At 41.6% G+C, this 18,542-nt stretch overlaps 1 protein-coding gene across 2 annotated transcripts in view; it reads right to left on the reverse strand.

Annotated features, from left to right (window-relative positions):
* ACVR1 (activin A receptor type 1) overlaps positions 1-18,542 on the reverse strand; it is a 127,720-nt gene that overhangs the window by 48,592 nt on the left and 60,586 nt on the right. For both annotated transcript variants that reach the window (XM_059394001.1, XM_059394000.1), the window contains exon 3: positions 9,489-9,562. In XM_059394001.1, the coding sequence (XP_059249984.1) occupies positions 9,489-9,555 (67 nt within the window). In that variant the 5' untranslated portion in view covers positions 9,556-9,562. The remainder of the gene's footprint in view (positions 1-9,488; positions 9,563-18,542) is intronic.

Raw genomic sequence — 18,542 nt, forward strand, 5'->3', positions numbered from 1 at the left:
TTCCTAGCCAGGCTCTGTATGGAAAATTCTGGTGTTAGGAAACTCCAACCAGGGGTTCTACATGGGCTAGAACAGTGGAGAAAGAACTACAGGGTGGTTTCAGAGCAAGGCTCCCCCCTCTATCTGCCCTTCTGTACCCTACCAGCAATGGGGCCTTCAAGGTTGCCCATCTTGGCTCTATTTACCAGCAGCAAAACACCACCACACCCCATAGCCTTTCTGAAAGCTTTCCAACCATAGAGATAAATCCTACAGAAGACAGGCAGGGCTACAATTTGTTGGACAACAGTCTTAGGATGTCAGCCTCTAGGCATTTGGCAATTTTAGCCAAAGGTTAAAAAAAAAATTTTTTTTTTTAATGTCCAGAATTAGTTAAATTCCTGCTTTCTAGCTCCCTACTCTACCCCACTCCAGAAAAAAAGCACAGAGGGAACAAGGTGCTTTCTAGACTATTTGCTCCCAGCCTGGAAGAAGCCCACGAGATTAAGGTATCTAAGAGTAAAAAACTAGGGCAACGATCAAGCCTCAAATACTGCTACTTCCCTATCCCCTAATTTCCCAGTTCATGTCCTAAGGCCCTACCAGGCCCAGAACACCAGGCAAGGTTAATTGTGAGAAGAATCCCATGCCTTCGATCCCATGAATACATGCCTTGAGCATCTGTATTCCAGCCTTTAACTGGACCTTTGCTCTGTAAATCTTCTTTCCCCTATCAGTCTAATTAATACAGTCCACAAGAATTCACTAATTCCCAAATTCAACACTTAAGAAGATTGGCTTATTAGTCATAGACTTAAGGGTTCTACAGTCACCATGACACAGTTGAGTCTGGGTCATTTTGAGCTTATTCTCTTTTAACCTCTGAGCCCACAGAAAGGCTCCGGGTGCCTACACTCAAGGTAGAAACCAAAAGCATTTTTGGAGAGTGCTGTGAACCAGAACTGGCTTTTCAAACACTCGTTCCCTCTCCCACCCCACCCCAGTCTCTGTGGCACAGCACACCCTTCCCAGCTTCCACAATCATCTCGGACCTTGGCAGAGGAAAGGCAGCTAAATCTGAGATGTGTCACGAGGCCACTGGCTGGGGAACGAGAATATCTAAACACCAACGAAGGCAAAAGCAACAGTCCAGAGTTTCCACAGACTCCCACTGGCTCCCGTAGCTGCAGAGCCCTGACAGCCTAAAGATAACCCAAGTATCTACGAAGGGTCACTTTTAAATAGTAGCTTTAATACCACCAGTCATTTCAGGAAGCATTTCCTTCCAGAGCCCGCTTCCATCCACACTGGCATGCTAACTGTGCCCAACAATGGCAAGTCGCTGAGGAGATGAAAACCCAGAAGGCAGTGGAAAGAGCCCCAAAGGGGAACAGACAGTCCTCTCACCTGCTGGGATTCTATTCTATGCCCACATCTGGACTGCTGAGAAAGAAGAAGCTGGCAATGAGACCCCCCATTGAAGTGATCTACTGACAATCATGGGGGATTCAAGAACAGGTTAAAAAAAAAAATCAAACAAAATAGTTTAAACCAATGCCTCCCTGTCCTAAACTGAGGCAGTAGAAACCATGGATGGCTACCTTCTGGGAGTTTTTCAGGGAAGCTGCTACTTCCAAGAGAAAACGTATACCCTCAGTCTACTGGACCACCGTCTGGCCGAGCAGAAAGAACTGCATGGAGTCTTCAGCACATACTGTTGTGTACGCAGCCACTGTGACCACCTGCTAACTCCACAAGTGCCAAAGGGACCTGCTCCGAAGAGGCTGCTGCCTTTTGATTGTCTATTTAAGCCAGGCCCAAAGGCTCCCGAGATCTTCCCAAGAACCAATAAAATCCAGCAGCCCCTCACCTATGCACCAAGCTGAGTCCCCACTGTCCTCGATGGCAGTCGGCCAGGGCCTGGTGTACAAGGGACAGGTGCTCAGTGGGCTATTTTCAGTGGCTATCAGCTCCATCGGGAGCCGCACATGCTCAGTAGGCAGGCAAGTCTGGGTTGCATTTCAAACTCTAGGCAGCCAAGAGACCTACACCTTTCACGGCTGCCAGGGCCACCAGCTGCCCCGTGCTCCTCCCAAGACGGGAGCAATGACAACAGTATAACCTGGCCAGCCGGCATGCCAGCAAGCAGGCTGTACCTCGCATGTCACTGCCCGGGTTATTCTGAGCCGGGTTATTGACACTCCATGGCAACACAGGAACAAAGGGCCGGCGAGAGGGATTTAAATGTCCTGCAAAAGTGGCTAGAAAAGTCAGCCGCTCAGGCTTCGGTTTTCATAATAAAAGTAGTGGGGGCATTATTATTAGCTTATTGTGTGTCACTCCTGCAACTGTTATTTGCAAATAATAACAAAGTTCTCCTCTTTGAACTAAGGTTCTGTTTTTGTTTTGCTCGCCACCATGATGTTGTTATAGTTGGGATACCTCCCAAAATACAGCATGCAGGCCTGCCCCCGACAGCATCACCGCAGGACTGGTTTTCCTCAACCATTTACCTCTCACGCCACCATACCCTGTGCGCACCGCCCCCCCCCCCCAATAACCTTTCAACAGCTCTCACTGTCCTCCGGATAGGAGACTACCTGCTCATGACCCCAGGCCCTGCCAGGCCAGCAGGATCTGTGCTCCCAAGCCCGATCCCTTCTCAGGACTGCCCTGGCCATTTTGGACTGGCCGTCCATTCCTTCCCCTCGCAGTTCTCGGGGTGAGGCCCCTCCCTGGGCAAGAAGTCCTTCTCTGTCCTCCCTTTACTGCTCCAGGGTCTGTGGAGCCCGCCAAAGTTTGGCTCCCAGGACTGCTGTCTCCAACCCCAGCCCTGTGAGATACAGAGGCCCTTCCTGTAGCTATCCCCGGTGCTGGGCTGTAACCTTTGCCTTCCGCAACTAGACTGCGACTCCTTGCCAGCAGCAACCACTTCTGCTTACGCTGACATCATCTATGCCTACTGGCGTACTCACACTGACTTATCAAAGATTGTACGATTGTGCTGTTACTGATTCTCTTTTCCCAAACTCAGAATAAATTCTTTGAAAGACATGGCTCTTAAGATCTCCCCAGCCCAGACCAGCTCCTCTTATAGTATCTTTTTTATATTATAATAAACCATTATTGTAGCCAACGTGATTTATTCATTCATTTGTCAAATATTCATTGAGCACCAACTACATGCCAGGTGCTGTTTGTGGTACACACTGGGGATAAAATGAACACCGCCAAGTCGAGGCAGGCCTCCTCCACTCCGGGCGTCACTTTGCAATTTTCCCCACAAACTCACAACCATCCTATTGCTGTCTCCTTGGTGCAGCTGCAGGAACGGCCCCTGACAGATGAGGTAACACATGCACAAGGACACATGGGAAAGAGGACGAAGATGGCTCATGGCAGCGTTTGCCTTTGTCTCTCTCCTGAGAAAAGCCCGATTCCAATGCATGGCCCAGAGGTTCCATTCAGAAGACACTCTTCAACTAGCAACATCATTTACCTACCAAAACTCTCCCCAACACTCTGCAAAATGGACATTGTGAAGCCTACAAAGTAGGACATGGTGTTAAAGAGAAGTCATGACCATGTGACTCCACCTGGCAACGGGCAGGATGATACATACAGCACAGAAGTCTGACTCCCCATCCGACTGTATCTTTGCAGGTCCCCTCCCCACGCTCCATTATTCTTTACAACTTTCCTGAATGGATCCATCCAAACCGGCTTGGTGTGGGTACCGCATTGAGAAGAGGAAATAAATGCAGTAAAATAAACAAAACAAAACAAAAAAAGAGGCCACTCCCATTCCAGATCACCATTCAGTTACAGGCAGGGGTGGGGATTTTGTCTGTTTTGTTCTATTTCAGGTGATTTTCACTACCTCCTTCCCAAGAGAGATTTCCTTCTTCCTCCTATGCCTTCTCTCCTTCCCACATCCTCCAGTGTCATATTCTCAGAATGTGCCGGCTCTGCTCTAACTCATAACAAGGAATTAGATGCCACACTTCCCCATGGATCTAGGAAAACACCCGGTCTGCAGAGCTCAGATTCAGCTGATTAGAAGCAGGCAGCAGCGGAGGCTGAAGAGACACAAATGTAAACTTCCCTCTTCCTGTCAAACCACTGGCTGTGGGAGTGAGGATGGTCAGGCTTCATGGACTTGTGAAAAAAATAAAAGGCCCCGGACCCGCTCTGCTGCAGAACACACACAGCACTTGTCAGAACTTTCACCTGAGGGCAGCAGGGATTTCCAGGCAGTAAGCTCTTGGAAGCAGACTGGAGTCACCTTTTTTAAACCTTGGGTCAAGACCCGTTCCTAGATAGGGAAATCGATTGAGTGGTTCAAGATAAGGAGGTCTCATTCTTTCTTTTCAAATAAAATAGAGCCGAAGAGAATGGAAAAAAAGAAAAAAAGAGAAAGAAGAAATAAAAGTACATTAAACAGAGTAAGAGTAACTGCTGTTTTTTTTTCATGAATTTTTTTGTTTCAGATGCATGTGGGTCCTAACCTAAAATGTTTCTAAATGTAGATGCTTGGGTCCAACTGTAAAATGTTTCTTACTGTGAGTCACAGTGAAGTTTGAAAGTCACTCCGCCCTGGGTCTTACAGGATCTTGGAATTGACATGAGTTCTGAGTAATTATGACTATCCTGTATAATCATTATCTGTGGAAGCTTGCCTGAGGTCATGCTGGGCTGCAGAAGGAAGTTCCGAGGCTGGTTAATAATGTTTGGGGAGTTACAAAGTAATTCTTTATTGTGTCTTGTTTTCCTCAGTCTTGATTTCTTTCCAAGAGCAAAAGTCACATGTACAGCACACCTACAAATCGGCTTCACTAGCTTTTCCACAAAGAGGTGAGGGCATTCATCTTCTCATTCTTGAGACCTGTCTGCATAAAAGAGAAGCCTAGAAGCCACAGCACTACCCTCTCACTGTTGACCACAAGGAAATCATTTAACAAGCTTGGGTCTTAGATTTGTTTTCACATCTATTCAATATTTGACTTAGACTGAATTTTTAAACTCCTCCGCACCCTACTGCTATTACCCTCCACTCATAATTGCCCTGAATGTGAATGTTTTTAAATGTCCACTGGAAAAAAAAATTGGATGTGGCTTTAGTTTAACTGCCCACAGCCGAAACATACATTTCCCAAGAAGTAAAAAGCTCAAAGGAAGCTTTGTCATAGTTCACCTTACATCCACTAATACATCATCATTCTGTTAGATGAGAAAATCCGACAACAAAGAAGCAGTATCTTAATAGTGTGTAGCTCAATCAGATATTTACAGTTTAGGTCCTAGGAATGAGTGGCAAATAGCTCACTGTATCCCCTAATGTCTCTCTTTTGATGATGTATCTGTGAAAAAGATTTTATTCTCAACAAACATAATAAATTATAGTAATGAGAAATGAGAGCAACAAATTTAATAGAAACATTTCTCGTACATTCATACTCCCCTTCAAGAACTTCCTGAATCTTCAATAATGATAAATTCAAAGAAAGGCCTATTCTATTCTTCTCCCACAGTGGCAAAGAGGGGCACCTTTGTGGACCCTAACAAAAAGTCTATTGACATTATCCCCTTCCTTCCCTCATTGGGTCATTGGGCTGGAAAGTCTGAGTGGTGATGGCTTCGGAAACAGTAAAATCAAGTCAGCCCACAAAATAATTTAGAACTCAGCAATCTTCTCTAGGACAGGCCAAAATCTCTTGCAACAAAACTCTGCAAAAGTCCAGCCCTTGTTGCTATAATAAAATCTAACTATGGCTCGCAAATTTGATAAAATGTGGGTCATCTTAGCTTAGAAATATTTCTGAAGCAATATTCCATTTTAAGTATTTGTGTCATGGACGTCACCTGCAAATGCTCTCGGGGACAAAAGGAAAGCCAAACATGGAGGTTCTGCAACAAAAATGGACTTATCCCCAGTAGCATAAGAGCAGTATTAGAGCATGATTAGTTTTATTAATGGGAAAGGAAAGGAAGGATATACGGATAATTAGGACTCAAGTGCTCTTCTCAGTAAGAGCAAATAAAACTCTTCCTGCAGCTAGAGTTGTATATATAATGAACATGAAAAATGAATATTGGAATGAGAGATGAGAAAGAAAAAACACAAACCCAGGTGAAGGAGCCTGATCATTTGCTCTTACTAGCTCTCATCGCAGCTCTCAAACAGACTGGACTGAGCTGGATTCTAGCATGCACCAGATATAATGTGAATGTGATGTAGCTAATTTAAGGGACAAAACAACAACAACAAAAAAAGCCAAAATCTGAAGAAGATGGATAATGACTGAAACTCTTGAACACCCTTCCTCAAAGTACATCCTACCTTTTGTTGGCTGTGTAACTTTAAGCAAGAGGTTTCAACAATGCAAAGGCACATCCCCCCAAAACCTATCTCATGAGGGTAATCATGAGGATTATGGGAAATAATACATATAAAACAGGTCAACATTTGGCACATATTAGCCACTCAATAAATATTACCTAAAATCATCAAAGAGGTACTTATACTAAGCAATATTTTCTTTTTTACCTTGGAGGATTTAGGATTTCATACAACTTGAGAAATGTTCTAAACCACACTCATACTGACCAAACCCTATCAAAATCAATGTTTGGGACCTAGTATATGAAGTGCTAACACTATTTCTAATTAATATTTAAGACGACACTTGGGAATAATTTGGGAGACAAAGGGGAAGAATTTCTGCTTGGGTTTTTCCCCCCGCCTCAATGAAAGAGTAGGTTACCCAACAAAATCTCTGTAGTTTTCTTATTATGCCCCAGTAATGCCATCTAGCTTCACTGAAGCACAATCAATAAGGTGTTTGCAAACATCAAACATGGGTCTATTTCTTTTTAAACTTGGTCTAAAGGTCTGCACTGGACAATGTATGGGGCTAGTGTCAAGATTTTAGTTAACTGCCCTATTATTTACCTCTTTTGGTTAACTATTTTGTACTGAACATTTGATTTATGACTAATGTTGAATATATTAGAGTGAATTACAATCAGGGGTTCTCAGTGTGTTTTTTCAATTCCTAGTAAATATACAAAAACAAAGAGTCCTTTCATAGAATATGCTATTGACAGTGAACAAGGAGTTGAGTCATGGAGGGAAGACGGGACTGGGGCAACTGTTATTATGATTAGAGCACTCTAGGCTGTAGCACTCACTGGATATTGCCGGCTGAAGAGAAAAAAAGCTATTGCAACTAAAGGATGATGTGTCCTTTTCCTTCCTTGTAAACATCCTTGTGGTGGTGGTATATTAAATAGCTAAACTTTAGTGGCCATCCATTTCCACTTCAGCCAGACGGACTTGTTTCATTATGTATCTTTACTGTGACATGAGAGGGTCATTTGCTGGATTCTTTGGGCAGCTGAAGAGCTAAAAGCAGGAAAAAACAACCAATGATCCAGTTGCTGATACTGATTCATAAATGCCCTCTTCCCCTTCTCTCTTCTCCATTCTTTTTTAACGTCTTCATCTCTAGTCACACATTGCCACCTCAATTTGCCTTCCACTCTCTTTCTTTTCAATCATGCCCATAACCACAGTTCCATCCATGATGTCAAATGAAACCAAAAGGAACTGCCTAACACCATGGAGAACTGATACTATACCTAGGGAAGGGAATGGAATTTGGAGGGACTTTATTCTACCACATTCTGTAGTTTTTTTTCCTAGTTATCATAGTGTTTAGCAATTATACAGTGGAGGAAAATCCCTAGAAACTTGCCTGTTATGTCTTCAGACACTGTCAAATACTCCTTGGGGAGGAACATAACCCCTAGGTAAGAGCTAGTAATCCATTAAATTTTTCCAACTCAATTCTTATTAATTCCTATAACTTAGGACTCAACCTCTCCTCTGGTTTAAACACCTCTAATTCTTTTAAACTTACCGCACAGAATCCTTACTTTATATCTTCCTGGCACTAAAAGACTGAAGCATTACTGAAATGTTTTTAACATACTGTTTAGAGCAGAATCTATAGACTGTAGATACCCAAGTTGGTCACAAGAGCACTGTCCAATAGAAACTTAATGTAAAGCCCATTATGTAATATTACATCATATAATATTATTAGGAGCATAGAAGAAAACCCAGATGACCTTGGGTACAGCAGTAAGCAACTTTTCAGATGTACAATCTGTGAGAGAAATAATTAATAAGCTGGACTTCATTAAAATTAAAAACTTCTGCTCTTTGAAGAACAATGGAAGCAAGTCACAGAATGATAGAACGTATGTGCAAGTCAAAGTATGTGCCTTTGCAAGTCACAGAATGATAGAACGTAAGTGCAAAAGACTCATGTGACAAAGGACTGTTATTCAAAGTATACAAAGAACTCTTAAAACTCAAAAATAAGCAAACACAACGACCTGATTAAAAAAATGGGCCAAAGATCTTCACAGACACCTCACCAAAGAAGACACACAGCTGGCAAATAAGCCTATGGAAAGATGTCCCCTCATCAGATGTCATCAGGAGAATGCAAAATAAAACGATAAGGAAACACCACCACACACCTATCAGGGGGGCCAACACCCAGAACACCGACAACAGCACACACTGGTGAGGACGTAGAGCAACAGGAGTTCTCATTCACTGTTGGCGGGAATGCAAATGGTACAGCCGCTTTGGAAGACAACTGAGAGGCTTCTTTCAAAACTAAACATATTCCACCATAAAATCCAGTAATCACAAGTCTTCGTGTTTACCCAAAGGAGCTGAAAACTTACATCCACACACAACCTGCGCATGGATGTTTATAGCAATTTTATTCCTAACTCCCAAAACCTGGAAGCATCCAGTATGTCCCGTCAGTAGGTCAATGCATAAATTGTGGTCCATCCAGACAATGAAGTATCATTCAGTGCTAAAAGAAATGAGCCATTAACCCACGAAAAGACATGGAGAAACCTTAAGTGCCTATTAAAGCCAATCCAAAAAGACTCCATACTGCATAATTCCAACTACATGTCTTTTTAGGAAACACAAAACTATGGAGGCAATAGAAAGATCAGTGGTTGCTAGAGGTAAGGAAGATGGAGGGAAGGGAGGAACAGGTGGAGTACAGAGGATTTTTAGGACAAGCGGTACTCTGTATGATACTCTAAGGGTAGATACATGTCATTATACATCTGTCAAAACCAACAGAATGCATAAGATAAAGAGTGAACCCTTAAGCAAACTATGGACTTGGGTGATAATGATGTGTCAGTGTAGGTCCAACAATCTTAACAAATGCATCGCTTCCATGGGGATGTTGGTAATCAGGAAGTCTCTGTATGTGTGGGGGCAAGGGGCATGAGAACTCTCTATACCTTCCACTCAATTTTGGCGTGAACTGGAAACACTACTTTAAAAAACATAGGGGGAGAACGGAAGAGTATTAAGTATGATAGGATTAAGAACAAGCTAGTTTACAGAAAGCCAAATGATACCCAGAAACTTACCCTCTTCCAAACAGCTGTGAGCCACTTACCTTCCATACTCGGGGAAGGGAAAGCAATCATCATTAGCACAGGAAGGATCATCACTCCATCCACCATTGTACAACTGTGGAGGAAAAATAAGAGATAAAAGTAAAACAAAAAATTTAACTGTAGGATGACAAATTAAATTAAGCATACTATCTTCAAACTGCCATTCAAGGCCTTTCTTACAAATCCCCCTCACATATGTCGCCTTATTTCTTGCTAAATTTAAACATATACCCTTTACGTAGATCTAAGCAAATCATCTTAAGGAGTTCATCAGATTTACCTCCTACTGGTGGCCACTCTAAGGTAACTACCCTCTTACAGAGAACTCAGGAGGGACAGGAAAAATTCTCAGCTATAAGGCTAACCATTCTCAAAGAATTTTAAGTTCGAATTTTATCTTAGCCTATGAAATGCAAAAATGGCACTAAATTTAAAAACTCTGAGAAGCATGAATAAACTGTTATAACATGATGTTAAAGATTAAGTGACTGCATAACTCAAGTCAAATTACTGTGTTTGAACCTTACTCCTCCATTAAAAGAATCAGAAGTGGAGGAACCACCACACAGCCCAAAAGGGGACCAACAATAACAACAACCACCAAAACCAAAACCAAAATACCTACAACTTATCCCTCATCTATCGCAATGCAATGCAATCTTACACAAACCCCAACTTTAATAAAGAATACATACAACCAAGACAGGAAGAAATCTTCTAAGTTTATAATATATCAAACTATACAAATGAGAGAAAGTGAGGTACCTGATATAAATTTCAGGTTGATATTTCTGTGAAACTACATTAACAAAAGCTCAATTTTTGTAAGTCAAATGATTACAACAAAGAACTTATCCATTTAAATAATTCCTATAAAAATTTTAGGAAGGGGCACCTGGGAGCTCAGTGGGTTAAGACTCTGCCTTCGGCTCAGGTCATGGTCTCAGGGTCCTGGGATCGAGCCCCACGTCGGTCTCTCTGCTCAACGGGAAGCTTGCTTCCCCCCCTCTCTCTGCCTGTCTCTCTGCCTACTTGTGGTCTCTCTCTCTCTCTGTCAAATAAATAAATTTAAAAATCTTAAAAAAAAAATTTAGGAATATGATGAGTTTGGTTACACTAATTCTTTAGTACAAGAAATAATACACATTAAAACTTTGATTAGTTGTGATTTTCTGGATGGTAAAAAAGAAAACTGGTAAAGTTCTTTAATGCACAGGGGAGTGTGCTATCTTACACCTGTAGCTCAAAGTAAAGACCAAAAGCCAGTTGCTATTTAATTTGCTGGGAGTGCACATCTGTTTTGAGAGCACTGGGAGGAGCAGAGGGAAAGGGAGAAAGAGAGGATCTGAAGCAGGAGCTGCACCCAGCGCCCGCGGAGAGCACAACAAAGGGCTTGATATCATGACCCTGAGATCACGACCTGAGCTGAAATCGTGTCAGAAACTTAACGGACTGAGCCACCCCAGCTCCCCTGGAGTGGACACCTTCTGATTGATCGTAAAATCAAAATTTTTGGTTGGTGGTCAGACTGTTCATTCTCCACACCCCCGTCTTATCTTACCACCCTCATTTCAATTTAGCCACAATTAAATTTCGGTCTATCCCTTTTCTCACAGCAACATGAAGAAGAGAGGTAAAGGGCAGTTTTGTGTATCTTCCTTTTATATTTTTTAAAGTCTATGGAACTCAAGTGACCCCTTTTACAGCTGTTATTATAGGACTATGTCCATGTTCATACAGATCTTTCTGCGGCAAGCCCCTGATTGGTGGCATGCCAGGACATCAGAGCCAGACACTGACTCCTCATCACCATCTTGTCTCCATGACTTTGAACATAAGCACACTGCTGGTTCCCTCTGCCTCACATGCCCTAAGCCTCTTCTTCCACCCTTCTCCCACCCACTCCCCTCCTCCTGTCATTCATGACCTCCCTGAAGAGGCAAACACTTGGTGAAACAACTCCCCATCAGCGGTGATTTCAAGCCTGCAGCACTGGTCTGCTGCCACTTGACATCAATTACTTGTCAATTACTTGTCTTGAGCACTAGCCCACCTACCTCGAAAAGAGGTACAGGCACCCTAGCGTCATGCAAGAAAATTCACTGACTTACAGGATGAAAACACAAAACTTTCTCTACTTGTGATGGGAGTCACACCCTGATAAACCCATCATAAGTTGAAAATATCATACGTTGAAAATGCATTTAATACACCTAACCTACCAAACACCATAGCCCAGCCTTGCCTACCTCAAATGTGCTCAGAACATTTACATTGGCCTACAGCTGGGCAAAATCATTTAACCCAAAGACTATTTCATCATAAAGTGTTGAAGATCTCATGTTAATTGAATATTGTACTAAGAGTGAAACACAAAATGGCTATCTGGGGACAGCATGGTAGTCAGTGCATTAGCTGTTCACCCTCGTGACCATGGCTGACTGGGAGCTGCAGCTCGCTGCCACTGCCCACAGTGTCATAAGAGAGGACCATACCACATGTTGCTAACCCAGGAAAGGATCCAAAGATCCAAAGATCCAAATCTGAAGTACAGTTTTTATTGAACATTTATCACTTTCACAACATGGTAAAGTCAAAAAATCATTAAGTCGAACCACTATGTCAGTGACTGTATGTACCGAAATTTGCATCTTACAAAAACTGTTTTAATATAGTAGATAGATAAGTAACTTGAGCCTTCATTTGGTGTGTCTCAGTTCCAATGACAGTCTAGTTCAAGAATTCTTCCAGAAAGAGTAGAAGTTACTAAAAAGGTAGGCATGGCATGTTTAGAGTATAGCCATGTACCATAATTTTGAGGGTCGATTTAAGAATGTTATGAAAACAAGCCCTTCCCAAATTGCAAGTGTTCTAAAACCATTAAAGAAATTACAGATCGAATATATTATTAATGAAAGCACCAGAAGGAATAAGAAAATGGTGAGGCTGGTATCTCTATTCCTAGTGGTTCTTTGTCAATCACCTTATTGGGGGCGGGGAGGTGGGGTGGCAGGGAAAGCAGTTAACATTCACTTCCATCTGATAGAATGCAAGGTCCCCAAACTCAAAATTAAAAAATACTTGAGGGGCACCTGACTGGCTGGTTGGCTCAAGAGCCAACTCGGGATTACAACCCAGGTCATGATCTCGTGGGTTGTGGGATCAAGCCCGTTGCAACAGGCTCTGAGCTTGGCACAGAGTCTGCTAGAGAGTCTCTCTCTCCCTTTGCCTCTGTCCCTCCCCCAATCTCTCTCTCTCTCTCTCTCTCAAATATATAAATAAATCTTAAAAATAAAAATACTGGGGCACCTGGGTGGCTCCATCAGTAAGTGTCTGCCTTCTGCTCAGGTCATGATCTCAAGGTGCTAGGATCAAGCCCCACAGCAGGCTCCTTGCTCAGCAGAGAGTCAGCTTCTCCCTCTCCCTTTACCCCTTCCCTGCTCATGCTCTCTTATTCCCTCTCTCAAATACATAAATAAAACCTTAAAAAAAATGGAATTTAAAATAATAAAGATACATAAACACTGTGGTCCTTACTATCCTGGACCATATCATAATTAATAATTAATTACTCATACTTATTGTGCTTTTCAACATATGTCTCCTCAGTAGACTATAGATTCCATGCTAGCCAATTCTGTAGTCTATTCGATTAATCACTACCCAGTAGATGCACATTTAATATTGTTAAGTTCAGATTTCCCTGAATTAATCAGCTCAATTTAAGTTTAAATTCTAAATAAATTAGCAATTACTCCCATGCCGCAACACACAAAATATACACACCTGCAAAGAAACTGTAGCATTAAAATATTTATCATCTCTGTAACTTTAATCTCTACAATTCAGATCAGGTACTAATAAAAGTCAGCAGTTAAGAAGCGTCAAGCATTAAAATGAAGAATCCTTTCACTATTGGGGGGGAGGAAAAAAAAAAACCCTAAAAACGAAAAGACAATCAGCACTGACATTTTTTCCTGTCACAAAGCCAATAAAAGCCCATGCCCCAAAAGACATTTTCACAGATTATCATGCAAGCAGAATTAAAACACTGATTTAGGCTCCTAAGTGGAAAACAGGAAAAGAAAGAAAAAAAAAAAAAAAGGAGTTGGAAATTCAGTCCCCCCAACTAGTCTGTTTATAGGATGACTCAAATCTGCCAAAAAAAATCTTTGGAAAATATGTCAGCATCACTATTGGTTGCCATTTTGTTCAGTTGGCAGAGTCTCTGCTGACCAGTTAATTTAGCTATTAAAAATGGAACCTCCAAAAGAAAAGGGGGAAAAGAGTGTAGAAAGGAGAATGTTCCGGAATAAAATTCCTGATCAGACTGTAATTATAAAAAAATCAACATGCTAAAGTCCCAATTTGAAGCCCTAAGGATCTATTCCCAATTTTAAAATACACTAAAAAGAAAATACTGTTTTAAGTTTTCAACTGTTCTGCTCCCAAGTATTTTTGGTTAAGAAGTTCTAGATACAGGTTGGCAAAGAAAGAGAGTAGCAATAAATCAATAGTTCAGGGATGCCTTACTCCAGTGGTTTTCACACTTTTTGGTCTCAGAATAACTATACAGTCTTAAAATGTACTGAGGACTCTTAGCAGCCTGTCAATGCAGGCCATGTCTATCAATATTTACTCTGTTACAAATTAAAACTGGAGAATTTTTTCATATTGCATTTATTTTAAAACAACAATAAACACACTACCCTGTGTTCTATAAATTTAAAAACTAAAAACTATTATTTTCTCCAAAAAACATAGTAAGGAAAGTGGCATTACTTCCCATTTTTATAAATCTCTTTATGTTTAACTTAGTAGAAAGCAAATAGAGTCTCATATATGATTCTGCATTACATCTGTCACACTGTGTTGCACTGGTTAAATATGGAAAATACAGTCTCATACACACATCATTGGAAGAAGGACCTTGTGAACTGCTGAGAAAGTCACAGAGAGTCCATGGGATTCTGGAAATTTTGAAAACCACTGCCTTAATCTTTAAATGATCACTCCTTCTATCATGCCATGCCAGATAACCAGAGGGCACCTGGTAGTTTAGGATGCACATTTATACATGACAAAAATATTACTGTTCCACATGTTTAGAAATCTCTTTAACTTCTCTAACATCAAAGAAGTCAACAAGTCTAATGGTCAAGGAAGAAGGCATAAGACATTCTGAATGTAGGAATAATACTTTATGTACACAACTAAATATTTCTTAAATGAAACATCAACCTATGATAAAAAGGTTCTCAACTTTTCATCCTACTTCAGGTTGAACCAAAATTTTTATGTAATGTTTTAAGGTCAAAATGCTTAACTGAAAAGTCATAAGTTACTGAAGGATTACAGTCTATTATCTGAAGGGTTCAGAGTCTAAGTTCTTGCCATATATATATATATATATATATATATATATATATATATATATATATCTATCTATCTTCTCCTTTCTGGTCTTGGATAAGGCCTTCTATCCCTAGTAATTGATCTGTCTTTCCTTCAGACACAAAGAAATCAGCTATTCAGAAAAAGGGGTTATGGACCTCCCATCTTAACTAAGGCACCCTCTTTCAATCAATACCATGTCTTACAATGTCTCAGGACTATTCTCTTGGGAGATTGAACAGTCCCATGATATTCTACTATAAAAAGGTATATCACCAGGGCAGAACAGAACTGCTTTCCAAATCCCATGGTACTTTTTATTTTTTATTTTTTTTTTAATTTATTTATTTGTCAGAGAGAGCGAGCAAGCGAGAGCGAGCACAGGCAGACAGAGTCAGAGGGAGAAGCAGGCCCCCTGCAGAGAAAGGAGCCTGATATGGGACTCGATCCCAGGACACTGGGATCATGACCCGAGCCGAAGGCAGCTGCTTAACCAACTGAGCCACCCAGGCGTCCCCCCATGGTACTTTTTAAACTCCATTTATAGACCACACTGACTTCCAGTTAAGGAGCTACAGTTTAGCTCAGTTTCTAACATGTGTGGGCTTGAGACCAAGTTTGACACTCCTTTTGCTCATCACAATTTTACAGCTGAATAAAAACCATAAATACATTGCAATACATTTACCACCCCCCGAAAAGTATCAGAAAACATTTTGATATTGGTCACAGAATAATCAAGAGTATAATATACTTCTATATTCAATTTTTGGAACTCCTATTAAACAATCTAGTTGATAATCCACTATTAGAATAAAGGATGTTTCTAAAACCTAGACTTAAGAATAGATAACAACTTGTTATCTATAATGTTGAGGATAAAGGAAAAGTTGTAAGATGTATTAAGATTATTTCCCATCAGAAAATTCTACAAAATGTACATTGTCTAGAGAGCTTAAACTGATCTGCTTTGTCCATTTAGCTCAACACATAATTTACTGAGTACTTATTCCATAGGAATTTTCTTGATACTTTCTCAATTCAACTTCTGACAATCTCCAGGTTAGAAACAATTTTAAAAGACCAGGTTGGAGGCACCCAGGTGGCTCAGTCGGTTGAGCATCCAGCTCTTGATTCCATCTGAGGTCATGATCTCATGGTCCTGAGACTAAGCCCTGCATCGGACTCCACGCTCAGTAGGGAGTCTGCTTGAGATTTTCTCCCTCTCCTTCTGCCCCTCCCCCTGCTCCTGCACACTCTCTAACATAAATAAAACTTAAAACAAACAAACAAACAAACAAAAACAGGTTGTACAGTCACCCCTCCCAATTTTAAATGACTTTTATACCATCTACTTGTGGGCTGTCACTACTTTTCCACAGTTTTCTTTATATCTCTATATGGTCTATGTCATGCCTTCTAGGAAAACAAATTCATTCTCTTTAATATAAAAGGTAAAGGCAAAGGAAGGAAAAGGATTGAGGAATTCTGTTTCCTCTTAGCTTTCTGTCAACATTACATCATTATCAACCAGCAGTAGCGGCACATACTAACCAGCCAGCCATTGTGCTTAGAGATCATATGCGTCATCTCATTCAATCTTTCCCCAGAACACTCTAAAACAATACTCACATTAATCCCATTTTACACAGAAGAAAATGGGAGGGCAGAAGTCACTTGCTGCTCAAGGACACAAAGTGAATGAAGCTCAAGACCATCTGACCTGAGTTCAGGTGTTACTCAACCACCAATCACAACCTTTGTTAAACCAGCCAGCCACGGCTTAGCAACCCGCTTTTGTCATCCTTAACATTTTATCCAAGTGTCAATGCATTCTGTACTTTAACCATCTTGATTTTCCTCTTAGAAAATAATCTTTACTCACGGCCATTAGGACCACCTTTCAATCATGTGTTCTTTCCATCTTTGTAACCTCAGAATCAATGTCATATGCTCTGTAACCTCAGATTATCTCCCCGACCCCGAAAAAAAGATCTTGATGTGAAAGGAAAACCAAGCCACGCTCATATTGTTCATCGAGTGGTTTCCACCTCCCAACCCCGATCCCACTCTCCAGTCCTCTTGTAGCTCATATTTTGAAATAAAAAGAGAAATTAGTGTGAGTCTGGCACATTTGGGACAAAGTTAGAACCAGTAAGACAAATTCAGACATAAAACTTTGAGGGAAGGTATACTTAAGAAAAACCAGCTCCGGGGTGCCTGGGTGGCTCAGTGGGTTAAAGCCTCTGCCTTCGGCTCAGGTCATGATCCCAGGGTCCTGGGATCGAGTCCCATGTCGGGCTCTCTGCTCGGCAGGGAGCCTGCTTCCTCCCTCTCTCTCTGCCTGCCTCTCTACTTGTGATTTCTGTCTGTCAAATAAATAAAGTCTTTAAAAAAAAAAAAAAAAAACCACCTCCAAGTGGGAGAAAAATCATCCACTGTGTACCAACAATTCTGTCTCTTCTATGCTCAACAGGCAGAGAGATAACCCAGGGGCAGCTTGCTCCAAACTACCTGGCCCCGTGGAAGGGCTGAAAAGAGACAAGGGCTGTCAGTTACAGCCCCCCCCAAAAAAGGGAGGGGGCTAAACCAAAACCATCATACCATATAAGTCAGGGTCTTTTTCCCAGTTCACAAATGACCTGTGAAATATTTTTAACACCACGCTGTGTCTGAACTGGCGGTGTGTAAGTTGCCAGGGTTTGGTTTTATATAGACTTCACTGTTGCTGGAAGGTTTCTGGTGGGGTGTTACTTTCAGAATATTAGCATGTAATTTGATCTTCCGCGATAGATGAATACAAATAGTTTCTTGGACAAGTCCTATGGAACTGAAACCCAGCCCCTGGATCAGTTCATCCTGTAGTTAGAGGAAATAATTACAGATTATTTCGGGAAAGAAAGGGTTTCGACTGAAAGAGTTACACTACAAACATTCCAGCTGTGACAGATGAACCCAAGAGAAGGCTTGGAAAGGAGACGAAAAGAACAATATAATCTGTGAGGGGTGGAAATGGAGGGGAGATGAGGCTTAATTGAATGAAAACAAGTGAAAGGTTTAAGTTAGGCCCCCAAGTAAGAACCAAAGAGTCCCCAGTAAATTCATTGTAATTGCTGTATACAGGATGAAACTGACTGCCGCACCCCGGCTCGATCTACATATGAAAACTGAGCAAAGCTACTGAGATTCTGGTGCGATCACCCGCTGCATGCCTTACCGGTATCTAAAGACACGGCTTTATTTTGACACGCTTGACTAGATGGAAACCGTCCCTCATTTTCCACTTCATTCCCTCTGTAGCAAATAGCTGTGGCTCTCCTGCTTTGTTTCAACTGATAGGACCCCATCATCCCCCAGCTGTTTTGTTATAGTCTCCTGGGCAGCACCAGACTCATGCCTCTCCCTCCAGTTCACAAACTGTGACTAGAACAGTTTTGGGGGGGGGGGGTTGTTTGTTTGTTTTTTCACCTAGTGGTAGGAAGGACCCCGTTATTCCCCACCCCCACAACTCATGGGGATGCCCAACTACGGAAACCACCTAAAATCCCACTTCCTCCCTAAGTCTTCAGTCAGATGCGGCCTCGGCCCCGTTTTCTCATTTCTGACTGACTATACCTGAAGCTTCCCCTTTCACCTAATAGTGCAGACTTTCCTACCCG

The sequence above is a fragment of the Mustela nigripes genome, chromosome 3 (genome assembly GCF_022355385.1).
Source record: "Mustela nigripes isolate SB6536 chromosome 3, MUSNIG.SB6536, whole genome shotgun sequence".
Classification (NCBI taxonomy): domain Eukaryota; kingdom Metazoa; phylum Chordata; class Mammalia; order Carnivora; family Mustelidae; genus Mustela; species Mustela nigripes.